A 16,036-nucleotide genomic window follows, 5' to 3' on the forward strand; every position below is an offset into this window, starting at 1 on the left:
AGTTTGCCTGGGTGTCCATCTTCCAAGTCCACTGAGGCTTGGCAGGTGGTGAAAGAAGAACAAGGAGTTGGCAGGGGTCTGGCGGAAAAGGTTGGGATGGGGGCAATAAGGCTTACGACACGATACGATAGAACTTTTTTCTTCCAGGAGGTAAGTTGGTCAGCGGTAGAGTTGCTGCCTTACCACGCCGGAGACCCGGGTTCCATCCCGACCTGTCTGCGCGGAGTTTGTACGTTCTCCCCCCCGTGACCTGCGTGGGTTTTCTCCGAGATCTTCGGTTTCCTCCCACACTCCAAAGACGTGCGGGTTTGTAGGTTAACTGGCTTGGCGTCTATGTGAATTGTCCCCGGTGTGCGTGGGATAGTGTTAGCGCGCGGGGATCGCTGGTCGGCGCGGACTCGGTGGGCCGAAGGGCCTTTCACAGCGCTGTGTCTCTAAACTAAACTAAACTAAACTAAACCAAACTAAAAAACGGACGTAAAACACAACAAGGTGCGTGAAACGTGAAATTAAAGTGAAGAGTGGAAAGCCCAGGATTGGGGAGGTGCAAAGATTGGGGTGTGGTGGTGAGGGGGTGTCAGTCTCCCCCATGACAGATGGAGGGAGGAGTTGTACAGATTGATAGCCACATGGAAGAAGGATCTTGTGTGGCGTTCTGTGCGGCATCTTGGCCATCAATCTGGACCTCCAACTCTTTGTAGATTGGGGAGAGGAAACACGGAAACATAGAAAATAGGTGCAGGAGGAGGCCATTCGGCACTTCGAGCCAGCACCGCCATTCATTGCGATCATGGCTGATCATCCACAATCAGTAACCCGTGCCTGCCTTCTCCCATACCCCCTGATTCCACTAGCCCCTGGAGCTCTATCCATTTCACAAAATGCTGGAGTAACTCAGCGGGTCAGGCAGCATCTCAGGAGAGAAGGAATGGGTGACGTTTCGGGTCGAGACCCTTCTTCAGACTCAAGAATAAGATCCCCTCTCATCCTTCTAAGCTCCAGTGAAAGACGAAAGACAACCCTAGTCTTTTCCAATCTTTCCTCATATGTCCGTCCCGCCATCCCGGGGATTAACAATAGACAATAGACAATAGGTGCAGGAGGAGGCCATTCGGCCCTTCGAGCCAATGTGATCATGGCTGACCATTCTCAATCAGTACCCCCGTTCCTGCCTTCTCCCCATACCCCCTGACTCCGCTATCCTTAAGAGCTCTATCCAGCTCTCTCTTGAATGTATTCAGAGAATTGGCCTCCACTGCCCTCTGAGGCAGAGAATTCCACAGGTACCTGGTGCACCCACGCTGCACTGCCTCAATAGCAAGGACGTCCTTCCTCAAATTGGGAGAGAGCCCCCTTACCTGCTCATTCGATGCCCAGCCACCCCTTGTAGGCGGTGAAGTCGTGCTCAGAGACGGAGTCGCTGGAGGTGTCTTCAGAGGTGTAGGAGGAGGAGGAGGAGGAGGAGGAGGAGGATGTGGTGGGGGACGCGGAGGTGGAGCCGGTGTCCGGGGTGGGCGTTGGAAGTCGCTGCTTGCCGCCGGGCCCTTGCTCCCTCAGGAGGACCTCCAGGCGGCGGATGTAGTCCACCGCCGAGCGCAAGGTGTCCACCTTGCTCATCCTCCGGCCTGCCCCTCCTGGCGGCACGTGGCGCTGCAGGTTGACGAAGCCCAGGTTGACCATCTTCACCCGGTTCCTCTCCCTCTCGTTGCGCCGGCCGTTGGAGACGGTCTCCGGCGAGCCGTGGTGGCGGTGGCCCCTCGAGGCGGGCCTCCCCGCGCCCGGCGAGCGCGGCTTTTCCATCGCCTGCCCAGGCCCCCAGCGCCCAGCGGCACCTCCGCCAGCGACAGGTTCCCCTCCCCGACTGATCCCTCTCTGACCGAGCGTTTCCTGGAGTCCCAGGCAGACTCTGGCTGGCTGCTTCCACGCCCTCAAAGCTAGTCCAGACCTGCCCGTCCCAATGAGCCGCGCTCCCTCCTTCCCTCCTTCCCTCCCTCCCTCCCTCCCTCCCTCCCTCCCTCCCTCCCTCCCTCCCTCCCTCCCTCCCTCCCTCCCTCCCTCCCTCCCTCCTCCCTCCCTCCCTCCCTCCCTCCCTCCCTCCCTCCCTCCCTCCCACCCTCCCTCCCTCCCTCCCTCCCTCCCTCCCTCCCTCCATCCCTCCCACCCTCCCTCCCTCCCTCCCTCCCTCCCTCCCTCCCTCCCTCCCTCCCTCTTTCCCTCTTTCCCTCCTTCCCTCCCTCCCTCCCTCCCTCCCTCCCTCCCTCCCTCCCTCCCTCCCTCCCTCCTTCCCTCCCTCCCTCCCTCCCTCCCACCCTCCCTCCCACCCTCCCTCCCTCGCTCCCTCGCTCCCTCCCTCCCTCCCTCCCTCCCTCCCTCCCTCCCTCCCTCCCTCCCTCCCTCCCTCCCTCCCTCCCTCCCTCCCTCCCTCCCTCGCTCCCTCCCTCCCTCCCTCCCTCCCTCCCTCCCTCCCTCCCTCCCTCCCTCCCTCCCTCCCTCCCTCCCTCCCTCCCTCGCTCCCTCCCTCCTTCCCTCCCTCCCTCCCTCCCTCCACGGAGAGAGAGAGAGAGAGTCTCTGTCAATTAATCAGCCACATTCTCGTTGCAGCCGCGGCCTCTCGTTAACCCTCGCTCTGCCACCCTCGACCTCGCCCTCGCCCCCACGTCCTCCCCTCCCCGCCTCTCTGCCCTCGCGGTGGCGCAGCGGGTAGGGGCTTCTGCCTCGCGAGGACGTGCAAACTCCTCACAGACAGCGCCCGCGGTCGGGGTGGAACGTGGGTCTCTGGCGCTGAGAGGCAGTGACTGCCCGGGCAGTCGGGGGGGGGGGGGGGGGGGGGGGGGGGGCGGGGGGGGGGGGGGGGGCGGGGGGGGGGGGCGGGGGGGGGGGGGGCTTCAGGTGAGAGAGGCAAAGTTTAAAAGGAGATGCGAGGGGGCATGTTTTTTTTTGACGTGGGGGCCTGGAACGCGAGCCAGCCAGATACGCCAGCGGCCTTTCAGAGTCTGAATGTTTTCAAGCGAGAGCTAGATTGAGCTCTTCGGGCGAAGGGAATCGAGGGATATGGGGAGAAAGCAGGAACGGGGCACTGGTTTAAGATGATCAGCCACGATCACATTGAACGGCGGGGCTGGCTCGAAGGGCCAGGCGGCCTACTCCTGCGCCTATTGTCCATGTTTCCATGTTTCTCACAGCGCCAGAGGCCCGGGTTGGATCCTGACCACAGGTGCTGCCTGCACGGAGTTTGTACGTCCTCTCAGACGTTACTCTGCATGAATACAGTCAAGCCGAACTCAAGTGCAACAGATGGAGGGGAAACATAGAAACATAGAAACATAGAAAGTAGGTGCAGGAGTAGGCCATTCGGCCCTTCGAGCCTGTACGCACTGCCATTCAATATGATCATGGCTGATCATCCAGCTCAGTATCCCGTACCTGCCTTCTCTCCATACCCCCTGATCCCTTTAGCCACAAGGGCCACATCTAACTCCCTCTTAAATATAGCCAATGAACTGGCCTCAACTACCTTCTGTGGCAGAGAATTCCACAGATTCACCACTCTCTGTGTGAAAAAAAACCTTCTCATCTCCGTCCTAAAAGACTTCCCCCTTATCCTTAAACTGTGACCCCTTGTTCTGGACTTCCCCAACATCGGGAACAATCTTCCCGCATCCAGCCTGTCCAACCCCTTAAGAATTTTGTAAGTTTCTATAAGATCCACCCTCAATCTTCTAAATTCCAGCGAGTACAAGCCCAGTCTATCCAGTCTTTCTTCATATGAAAGTCCTGCCATCCAGGGATCAATCTGGTGAACCTTCTCTGTACTCCCTCTATGGCAAGAATGTCTTTCCTCAGATTAGGAGACCAAAACTGTAGGCAATACTCCAGGTGTGGTCTCACCAATGCCCTATACAACTGCAGCAGAACCTCCCTGCTCCTATACTCAAATCCCTCACTATGAATGCCAACATACCATTCGCTTTCTTCACTGCCTGCTGCACCTGCATGCCTACTTACACCGACCGAAGATAGACCCTGGAGTAACTCAGCGGGTCAGGGCAGCTGGGGAGAAGGAACTCACGGCGCCAGGCTGAGCAGAGGCAAGGTGCGGAAACACTCAACAGGTCGAGCAGCATCTGTGGAAGGAGAAGCGGAACTGACGGAGGGTCTTCGAACGGAATCACCGACTCTGCATCTCTTTCCACGGATGCTGCCTGCCCAGCTGGGAGTTTCCACCGCTTCCCTTTTTTAATTTTCCTGCTTCAAGCTTCAAGCTTCATCAGTTACATCGACTCCATCTACACCTCGCGCTGCCTCGGCAAGGCCAGCAGCATCATCGAGGGCCAGTCTCACCCCGGCCACTCCCTCTTCTCCCCTCTCCCACCGGGGCAAGAGGTACAGAAGTGCGAGAACGCACACCTCCAGATTCAGGGACAGTTTCTTCCCGGCAGTTATCAGAAAAACTGAACAATACAATACAACACAATACAATATATCTTTATTGTCATTGTCCAGGGGTACAACGAGATTGGGAATGCGCCTCCCATACGATGCAATAAATTAATTAGCTAGTCAATATTAATTTAAACAACCCAATGAAACAAATTAGAACAGTTTTAAGACAGAATAAAGTGCAAGTAGATCTGTGCCGGTTCACTGTGCGATGTGACCATCCGGCTCAGCAGGACCGGTTCATGGCGGCTATGGCCCTGGGGATGAAGCTGTTCCTGAGTCTGGAGGTGCGGGCGTAGAAGGCCTTGTATCGTAAATTGTAAACATATAACATATAACAACTACAGCATGGAAACAGGCCTGTCCGGCCCTACCAGTCCACGCCGACCATTCTCCCTGACCTAGTCTCATCTACCTGCACTCAGACCATAACCCTCCAATCCCCTCCTATCCATATACCTATCCAATTTACTCTTAAATAATAAAATCGAGCCAGCCTCCACCACTTCCACCGGAAGCCCATTCCATACAGCCACCACCCTCTGAGTAAAGAAGTTCCCCCTCATGTTACCCCTAAACCTTTGTCCCTCAATTCTGAAGCTATGTCCCCTTGTTGGAATCTTCCCCACTCTCAAAGGGAAAAGCCTACCCACGTCAACTCTGTCCGTCCCTCTCAAAATTTTAAAAACCTCTATCAAGTCCCCCCTCAACCTTCTACGCTCCAAAGAATAAAGACCCAACCTATTCAACCTCTCTCTGTAGCCTAAGTGCTGAAACCCAGGCAACATTCTAGTAAATCTCCTCTGTACCCTCTCCATTTTGTCGACATCCTTCCTATAATTTGGCGACCAGAACTGCACACCATACTCCAGATTCGGCCTCACCAATGCCCTGTACAATTTCAACATTACATCCCAACTTCTATACTCGATGCTCTGATTTATAAAGGCAAGCATACCAAACGCCTTCTTCACCACCCTATCCACATGAGATTCCACCTTCAGGGAACAATGCACAGTTATTCCCAGATCCCTCTGTTCCACTGCATTCCTCAATTCCCTACCATTTACCCTGTACGTCCTATTTTGATTTGTCCTACCAAAATGCAGCACCTCACACTTATCAGCATTAAACTCCATCTGCCATCTTTCAGCCCACCCTTCCAAAAGGCCCAAGTCTCTCTGTAGACTTTGAAAATCTACCTCACTATCAACTACTCCACCTATCTTAGTATCATCTGCATATTTACTAATCCAATTTGCCACACCATCATCCAGATCATTAATGTAAATGACAAACAACAGTGGACCCAACACAGATCCTTGGGGCACTCCACTAGACACTGGCCTCCAACCTGACATACAATTGTCAACCATTACCCTCTGGTATCTCCCATTCAGCCATTGTTGAATCCATCTTGCAACCTCACTATTAATACCCAACGATTTAACCTTCTTAATCAACCTTCCATGTGGAACCTTGTCAAATGCCTTACTGAAGTCCATATAGACAACCTCCACAGCCTTGCCCTTATGAATTTCCCTGGTAACCTCTTCAAAAAATTCAAGAAGATTAGTCAAACATGACCTTCCAGGCACAAATCCATGTTGACTGTTTCTAATCAGGCCTTGATTATCCAAATAATTATATATATTGTCCCTAAGTATCTTTTCCATTAATTTTCCCACCACAGACGTCAAACTAATAGGTCTATAATTGCTAGGTTTACTTTTAGAACCTTTTTTAAACAAAGGCACAACATGCGCAATGCGCCAATCTTCCGGCACCATCCCTGTTTCTAATGACGTTTGAAATATTTCCGTCATAGCCCCTGCTATTTCTGCACTAACTTCCCTCAATGTCCTAGGGAATATCCTATCAGGACCTGGAGACTTATCCACTTTTATATTCTTCAAAAGTGTCCGTACCTCCTCTTCTTTAATCCTCCTAATTTCCATCACTACTCTACTTGTTTCGCTTACCTCACATAATTCAATATCCTTCTCCTCGGTAAATACCGAAGAAAAGAAATTGTTTAATATCTCCCCCATTTCTTCCGGCTCAGCACATAGCTGTCAAGTCAAGTCAAGTCAATTTATTTGTATAGCACATTTAAAAACAACCCACGTTGACCAAAGTGCTGCACATCTGACTAGGAAAAAAAAGAAACATACAGTGGCAGGCAGCCAAACACAACGGCGCGGCCATCTTGAACAAAATGTTAATTCAATCACCCACAGTCCAACAATAAAAGCACTAAACAGGCACCCAAATTACCCAACCCCAAAAAACCCCCCAAAACACAGTCCAACAATAGAAGCATTAAATAGGCATTCAAATCACACACCCCAAAACCCCCAAAAACACAGTCCAACAATAAAAACATCAAACAGGCACTCAAACCACCCAACCCCAAAAACACACAAAAAAGAAACATCCACTCTGACTCTCTAATGAACCAAATGTATCCCTCACTATCCTTTTGCTATTGACATATCTGTAGAACCCCTTGGGGTTTACTTTTACATTACTTGCCAAAGCAGCCTCATATCTTTTTTTCGCTTTTCTAATTTCCTTCTTAAGATTCCTTTTACATTCTTTATATTCCTCAAAAACCTCATTTACTCCCTGCCGCTTATATTTATTGTATATCTCCCTCTTTTTCCGAACCAAGTGTCCAATTTCCCTGGAAAACCACGGCTCTTTCAAATTATTATTCTTTCCTTTCCACCGAACAGGGACATAAAGACTCTGTACTCTCAAAATTTCACCTTTAAATATCCTCCATTTCTCTATTATATCCTTTTCATAAAACAACAATTTCCATTTCACTCCTTTTAAATCCTTTCTCATCTCCTCAAAATTAGCCTTTCTCCAATCCAAAATCTCAACCCTTGGTCCAGATTTGACCTTCTCCATAATGATATTGAAACTAATGGCATTATGATCACTAGACCCAAAGTGCTCCTCAACACATACCTCCGTCACCTGACCCATCTCATTTCCTAACAGGAGGTCCAACACTGCCCCTTCTCTGGTAGGCACCTCTACGTATTGCTGCAAAAAACTATCCTGCACACATTTTACAAACTCCAAACCATCCAGCCCTTTAACAGAATGTGATTCCCAGTCTATATACGGAAAATTGAAATCACCCACAATCACCACTCTGTGCTTACTACTAATATCTGCTATCTCCTTACATATTTGCTCTTCCAATTCTCGTTCCCTATTTGGCGGTCTATAATACACCCCTATAAGTGTTGCTAAACCTTTCTCATTTCTGAGTTCCACCCAAACAGCCTCCTTAATCGAGCCTTCTAGTCTGTCCTGCCAAAGCACTGCTGTGATATCCTCCCTGACAAGCAATGCAACACCCCCACCTCTTGCCCCTCCGATTCTATCACATCTGAAACAATGAAATCCTGGAATATTTAATTGCCAATCGCAACCCTCCTGCAACCATGTTTCACTGATCGCCACAACATCATACTTCCAGATGTCAATCCAGGCTCTAAGCTCATCCACCTTTCTTACAATGCTCCTAGCATTAAAATATACACATTTAAGGGACCCATCATTTCTTATTCTCAGTTTATTTCTTTTCCCTTCTTTCTCTCCTACATATTGGGTCTGAGTGTTTCCCTTTTCTGCCTCCTGCCTCACACACTGCCTATTAGCTATCTGTGTTTGAGTCCCTCCCCCCAACCGTACTAGTTTAAAGTCTCCGCAGTTATTTTAGCAAATCTCCCCGCCAGGATATTGGTTCCCCTCGGGTTCAGATACAACCCGTCCTTTTTGTACAGGTCATACTTCCCCCAGAAGAGGTCCCAATGATCCAGAAACTTGAAACCCTGCTCCCTGCACCAGTTCCTCAGCCACGTATTTATCCTCCACCTCACTCCATTCCTATTCTCACTATCGTCTGCCCGATGGTAGAAGTTCGACAGAACCCATGGCTGGGGCCCGGGTCTGGGGAGCCGGTGGCTGGGGCCCAGGTCTGGGGAGCCCGTGGCTGGGGCCCAGGTGAGGGGCTGGTGGCTGGGGCCCGTGGCTGGGGCCCAGGTGTGGGGCCGGTGGCTGGGGCCCGGGTCTGGGGAGCCCGTGGCTGGGGCCCAGGTGTGGGGCCGGTGGCTGGGGCCCAGGTCTGGGGAGCCCGTGGCTGGGGCCCAGGTGTGGGGCCGGTGGCTGGGGCCCAGGTCTGGGGAGCCCGTGGCTGGGGCCCAGGTGTGGGGCCGGTGGCTGGGGCCCAGGTCTGGGGAGCCCGTGGCTGGGGCCCAGGTGTGGGGCCGGTGGCTGGGGCCCAGGTCTGGGGAGCCCGCGGCTGGGGCCCGGGTTGGCGCTACAGAGGCATCCGGAGAGAGGACCCGGCAGCAATGGTGGAGGGGTCGGCGCGGCGGTCGATGATGGCCGACGGTCGAGGACGGACCACGTGGAAATGAGGACGTGGCCTTGCTGAGGGAAGGAACAATGGAGGACCCGGTGTGGGGGGCCGCCGTGAGAGGGGGGAGGGGGTCGTGGGGGGGACGGGACAATGGAGGGCCCGGCATGGTGGACCGCCATGAGGGTGGAGGTTGGGGGGATGAACCTTGTAACCTTGTCTGCGCCCTTTATGGGCGACTATTTGCATACCTTGTGCAAGCTCAGAATTTCACTGTGGCTTGTCACATATGACAATAAATTATTCATTCATGCATCCCATCACCATCTAGAGAGTGGTCCTGACCTCCAATCTACCTTATTGGAGAGCCTTGGACAATCTGTACTTGGACTCTGCTGAGCTTTATCTTGCACTAACATTATGCCCTTTATCCTGCATCTGTACGCGGTGTGCGGCTCGATTATAATCACGTCTAGTCTTTCCGCTGACTGGATGGCAGTTGTTTCAGTGTACTATGCATTCAAGAGAGAGCTAGATAGAGCTCTTAAGGATAGTGGAGTCAGGGGGTTATGGGGAGAAGGCAGGAACGGGGTACTGATTGAGAATGACCAGCCATGATCACATTGAATGGCGGTGCTGGCTCGAAGGGCCGAATGGCCTCCTCCTGCACCTATTGTCTATTGTTACACTTGTATGGTATCAGTGATGCTTATCTAAGATGCATCTAAGTGCTTATGTATCGTGATACTTGTACTGAACTGTACACACAAAGGAATTTCACTGTACCTCGGTACACACGACAATAAACTAAACTCAACTAAACAAACAAAGCTAAGGTCATAAGTGAAAGGGGCATAATTAGGCCATTCGGCCCATCAAGTCTACTCCACCATCATGGCTGATCTATCTTTCCCTCCTAACCCCATTTTCCTGCCTTCTCCCCGTAACCCCTGACTCCCGTACTAATCAAGAATCTATCTATCTCTGCCTTAAAAACATCCACTGACTTGGCCTCCACAGCCGTCTGTGGCAAAGAATTCCACAGATTCACCACCCTCTGGCTAAAGAAATTCCTCCTCATCTCCTTCCGAAAGGAACATCCTTTAATTCTGAGGCTGTGCCCTCTGGTCCTAGACTCTCCCACTCAACTTCAAGCTCCTCCTATAAACATACAAAGCCCTAAACGGGCTTGCCCCCCCACCCCCCCCCCATATCAAACATCTTCTAACCCACCACTCTATCTCCAGGTCCCTCAGGTCGGCCGACTTGGCGCTACTGACTATCCCGCGGTCTAGGCTTAAGCTCAGGGGTGACCGCGCTTTTGCGGTTGCAGCTCCGAGACTGTGGAACAGCATCCCTCTCCCCATCAGAACTGCCCCCTCCATCCACTCCTTTAAGTCCAGGCTCTAAACCTATTTCTACTCCCTAGCGTTTGAGGCCCTCTGAGGGGGCGCTGTGAACTGTTTATGTATGTGCTGTTATGTTTATGTGCCATTGTATGTTCGTTTTCTTAGTACCTGAACTGATGTGCAGCACTTTGGTCAACGTGGGTTGTTTTTAAATGTGCTGTACAAATAAAATTGACTTGACTTGACTTGACTTGTGGAAACATCCTCCCCACATCCACTCGATCAGGGCCTTTCACTATTCGGTAAGTTTCAATGAGGTTTCCCCCCTCCCCTCCTCATCCTTTTAAACACCAGCGAGCACAGGCCCAGCGCTGTCAAACGCTAAGCTAAACTACAGTTTGATGTTCGGGACCAGGGGACTTTTGGCAGTGGCCTGGGGCTGGTTTTTATCACTCATCTAATATCACTGACGCAAGATTTGATTTCTCACCGCTGTTTGTGGTTGTGCGCCGCGTACAAATTGGTTACAAGCAAAAACAAAATGCCTCGTTAACTCCAAATGGCTTTAGGACAAACGCAAGATGTCAAGAAAAGAAACACGAGCTGCTTTTCGTTCCTATTTGTCTTGGCTTTGTGGAGAGGTCTTATTCACCTGCCTCAATCTGACTGCTCCTAAATAGTCCGAAGAAGGGTCTCGACCACGAAACGTCGCCCATTCCTTCTCTCCCGAGGTGCTGCCTGACCCGCTGAGTTACTCCAGCATCTAGTGCGTTCCTAAATAGCATGCACTGGCCGAGTCAGGGAGTCCTGATGCATCTTTATCGGGGTTTGGCCGGGCTGCATTTGGACTATTGCGCGCGTTTCTGGTCGCTCCTTGCAGGGAGGGTGTGGAGGCTTTGCAAAGGGCGCAGAAGAGGTTTAACAGAAGGAACTGCAGATGCTGGTTTACACCAAAGATGGATACAAAATGCCGGACGGGCAGCGTGTCTGGAGAGAAGGAACGGGCGACGTTTCGGGTCGAAAGGCTTTTTCACCCCTTACCCTTCCACGTGCCTGTGTCTCCCCTCTCCCCTGACTCTCAGTCCGAAGAAGGGTCTCAACCCGAAACGTCGCCCATTCCTTCTCTCCAGAGATGCTGCCTGTTCCCGCTGAGTTGCTCCAGCATGTCGTGTCCATTTACCAGAATAATGCCTGGGTTGGAGGGGATTAGCTACAGGGAGAGGTTGGGCAGACTTGGAGTGTTTTCTCTGAAACGCTGGAGGTCGAGAGAAGTATATAAATTTATGAGAGGTGTAGATAAGGGTGGCGCAGCGGTAGAGTTGCTGTCTTGCAGCGCCGGAGACCCGGGTCAAGTCAAGTCAAGTCAAGTCGAGGCTATATTTAAGAGGGAGTTAGATGTGGCCCTTGTGGCTAAAGGGATCAGGGGGTATGGAGAGAAGGCAGGTACGGGATACTGAGTTGGATGATCAGCCATGATCATATTGAATGGCAGTGCGTACAGGCTCGAAGGGCCGAATGGCCTACTCCTGCACCTATTTTCTATGTTTCTATGTTTCTAAGTCAAGTTTATTTGTCACATACATATACAAGATGTGAAGTGAAATGAAAGTGGCCACGCCTGCGGATTGTGCTAAACTACAAAACAGAATAGAATATATTTATTTTTTAGCACAATTAATACAGTAAATTAAATGAGTCCCTGGTGATGTGAGAGTTAACAGTCCTGATGGCCTGTGGGAAGAAACTCCGTCTCATCCTCTCCGTTTTCACAGCGTGACAGCGGAGGCGTTTGCCTGACCGTAGCAGCTGGAACAGTCCATTGCTGGGGTGGTAGGGGTCCCCCATAATGTTGCTGGCTCTGGATCTGCACCTCCTGATGTATAGGTCCTGCAGGGGGGTGAGTGTAGTTCCCATGGTGCGTTCAGCCGAATGCACTACTCTCTGCAGGGCCTTCCTGTCCTGGGCAGAGCTGTTCCCAAACCAGACTGTGATGTTGCCGGACAGGATGCTCTCTACAGCCCCAGAGTAGAAGCACTGAAGGATCCTCAGAGAGACTCTGAATTTCCTCAGCTGTCTAAGGTGGTAAAGGCGCTGCCTTGCCTTACTCACCAGTGCGGCAATGTGTGTTGTCCATGTCAGATCCTCTGTGATCCCGACTACGGGCGCTGTCTGTACGGAGTTTGTACGTTCTCCCCGTGACCTGCGTGGGTTTTCTCCGAGATCTTCGGTTTCCTCCCGCACTCCAAAGACGTGCAGGTTTGTAGGTTAATTGGCTTGGTCAATGTAAAAATTGTCCCTCGTGCGTGTGGGATAGTGTTAATGTGCGGGGATCGCTGGTCGGTACGCACGCGCTGGGCCGAAGGGCCTGTTTCCGCGCTGTATCTCCAAACAGTCAGAACCTTTCTCCGAGGATTGAAATATTAAATACTAGGGGGAATAACTTTAAGGTGAGGGGGGGGGGCAATGTTTAATGGAGACGTGCAGGGGCTGTTTTTTACAGAGAGGGGTGGGGGGTGCCTGGAAAGAGCTGTGGCGAGTGGTGGTGGAGGCAGATGCATGTGGTCTTGAGGAGCCTTTTGGATAGGAGCATGGTAAACCTTTCGGTAAAGTGAGGTGGACTTGAATCTCCCTGTGCAGTTGCAGATGTGACAAATTTGACACAAATGAATAGACAATAGACAATAGGTGCTTCGGCCCTTCGAGCCAGCACCGCCATTCAATGTGATCACGGCTGATCATTCTCAATCAGTACCCCGTTCCTGCCTTCTCCCCATACCCCCTGACTCCGCTATCCTTAAGAGCTCTATCCAGCTCTCTCTTGAATGCATTCAGAGAATTGGCCTCCACCGCCTTCTGAGGCAGAGAATTCCACAGATTCACAACTCTCTGACTGGAAAAGTTTTTCCTCATCTCCGTTCTAAATGGCCCACCCCTTGAAGATGTGATGTGGATGACTTATTAGGGGGCCTGTCCGGTTGACGTGGGCAGTCGCCAATGGAATTTACCAAAGTCAGCACCGGCGACAACCTACGACAGCGCCCCCGTCAGGAGACGTCAAGCTACGATCATTGGCGTCAAACCCACAGTCGCTGAAAATGCTTAAACATTTCAAAATCCAGCGGCGACCAGAAAAACGCTACGGCTCTTTGGAGACGACTCACGACCGTACAGGCGACACCCCGGCAACCGGGCGGCAACAGCCTAGTCGCCTGTAGTCGCCTAAAACATCGCCTGAGCGGGACAGGGGCTTTAGAGCCTCGGCTGTGTGGATGACTCTAGGCTGACACCCACTGGAGCTCTGAGGAAGTGCTGCAGAAGGCAACTCCACTTTGGTGGTAGGAATAGGAAGGCAGATTATTATCTGAATGGTGTCAAGTTAGGAAAAGGGGACGTACAACGAGATCTGGGTGTCCAAGTGCATCAGTCACTGAAAGGAAGCATGCAGGTACAGCAGGCAGTGAAGAAAGCCAATGGAATGTTGGCCTTCATAACAAGGGGAGTTAAGTATAGGAGCAAAGAGGTCCTTCTGCAGTTGTACAGGGCCCTAGTGAGACCGCACCTGGAGTACTGTGTGCAGTTTTGGTCTCCAAATTTGAGGAAGGATATTCTTGCTATTGAGGGCGTGCAGCGTAGGTTTACTAGGTTAATTCCCGGACTGGCAGGACTGTCGTATGTTGAAAGACTGGAGCGACTAGGCTTGTATACGCTGGAATTTAGAAGGATGAGAGGGGATCTTATCGAAACATATAAGATTATTAAGAGGTTGGACACGTTAGAGGCAGGAAACATGTTCCCGATGTTGGGGGAGTCCAGAATCAGGGGCCACAGTTTAAGAATAAGGGGTAGGCCATTTAGAACAGAGATGAGGGAAACCTTTTTCACTCAGAGAGTTGTAAATCTGTGGAATTCTCTGCCTCAGAAGGCAGTGGAGGCCAATTCCCTGAATGCATTCAAGAGAGAGCTAGATAGAGCTCTTAAGGATAGCGGAGTCCGGGGGTATGGGGAGAAGACAGGAACGGGGTACTGATTGAGAATGATCAGCCATGATCATATTGAATGGCGGTGCTGGCTCGAAGGGCCAAATGGCCTCCTCCTGCACCTATTTTCTATGTTTCTATGTTTTAATACCCATCCAACTCAATTTACAAGTCGTAGAAATAAATAACTGCAGATGCTGGCTTATACCAAAGATAGACACAAAGTGCTGGAGTAACTCAGCGGGTCAGACGGGTCAAGTCATGAAGGGTCCTGACCCAAAACATCACCCATCATCTTTCTCCAGGGATGCTGCCTGACCCGTTGAGTTATTCCAGTACTTTGCATCTATTTTTGGTATAAACCAGCATCTGTAGTTCTACATATACACACACACGAATACACACACACACACACACACACACACACACACACACACACACACACACACGCATATACACACACACACACACACACACACAGCTTTCCGCAGAGACCGTTCCCTCTGCAACTCCCTGGTCAACTTGTCCCTTCCTACCCAAACCACCCCATCCCCGGGCACTTTCCCCTGCAACCGCACGAGATGCAACACCTGTCCCTTTAGCTCCCCCCTCGACTCCATCTAAGGACCCAGACGGCCTTTCCAGGTGAGGTAGAGGTTCACCTGCACCTCCTCCAACCTCATCTACTGCATCCGCCGCTCCAGGTGTCAACTTCTCTACATCGGCGAGACCAAGCGCAGGCTCGGCGATCGTTTCGCTGGACATCTCCGCTCAGTCCACCTTAATCTACCTGATCTCCCGGTGGCTGAGCACTTCAACTCCCCCTCCCATTCCCAATCTGACCTTTCTGTCCTGGGCCTCCTCCCCTGTCAGAGTGAGGCCTAGCACAAATTGGAGGAACAGCACCTCATATTTCACTTGGGCAGCTTACACCCCAGCGGTATGAACATTGACTTCTCTAACTTCAAATAGCCCTTGCTTTCCCCCTCTCTCTCTCTATCTCCTCCCCTTCCCAGTTCTCCCACCAGTCTTACTGTCTCTGACTACATTCTATCTCTGTCCCGCCCTCTCCCCTGACATCAGTCTGAAGACGAGTCTCGACCCGAAACGTCACCCATTCCTTCTCTCCCAAGATGCTGCCTGTCCCGCTGAGTTACTCCAGCATTTTGTGTCTATCTTCGGTTTAAACCAGCGTCTGCAATCCTTTCCTACGCACATATACACATACATACATACACATAAACACACGCATATAGAGTAAACACACATACACACACACATACAGAGTAAACACACATAAGCACACACATACACACTGGCATATACACACACTCACATATACATATATACACATACACATACATATATACAATGACACATACACATACACACACGCACACACACACATACACATGCATGCATACATACACACACAGGCACATATACACACACAAACACACACGCATACACACACACGCACACACAAATACGCACACACACACACACACGCACATATATACAAAGACACATACACACACACACACACAGGCACACACACACAATCACACATACACACACGCATACACATGCACATACACACACACACATACTCACACACATATATACAAAGTCACACACAGGCGCATACACACACACGCACACACACATACGCATGCACACATATATACACACACATATATACAAAAACACATACACACACACACGGGCATGTACACACCCACAAACACAATACACACACACATACATACGCACATGCACACATACACACACACACACACACACACACACACACACACACACACACACACACACACACACACACACACACACACACACACACACATACACACACACATATATACAAAGAC

At 51.3% G+C, this 16,036-nt stretch overlaps 1 protein-coding gene across 1 annotated transcript; it reads right to left on the bottom strand.

The window, feature by feature from the left end:
- Positions 1-1,362: 1,362 nt before the first annotated feature.
- On the bottom strand, positions 1,363-1,808 carry LOC144611379 (achaete-scute homolog 2-like). The gene has a single exon (XM_078430451.1). The coding sequence runs from the start codon at positions 1,798-1,800 to the stop codon at positions 1,363-1,365; it is 438 nt and encodes a 145-aa protein (XP_078286577.1). The 5' UTR covers positions 1,801-1,808.
- Between the last annotated feature and the right edge of the window lie 14,228 nt (positions 1,809-16,036).

This window comes from Rhinoraja longicauda, chromosome 40 (genome assembly GCF_053455715.1).
Source record: "Rhinoraja longicauda isolate Sanriku21f chromosome 40, sRhiLon1.1, whole genome shotgun sequence".
NCBI classification, from domain to species: Eukaryota; Metazoa; Chordata; class Chondrichthyes; order Rajiformes; family Arhynchobatidae; genus Rhinoraja; species Rhinoraja longicauda.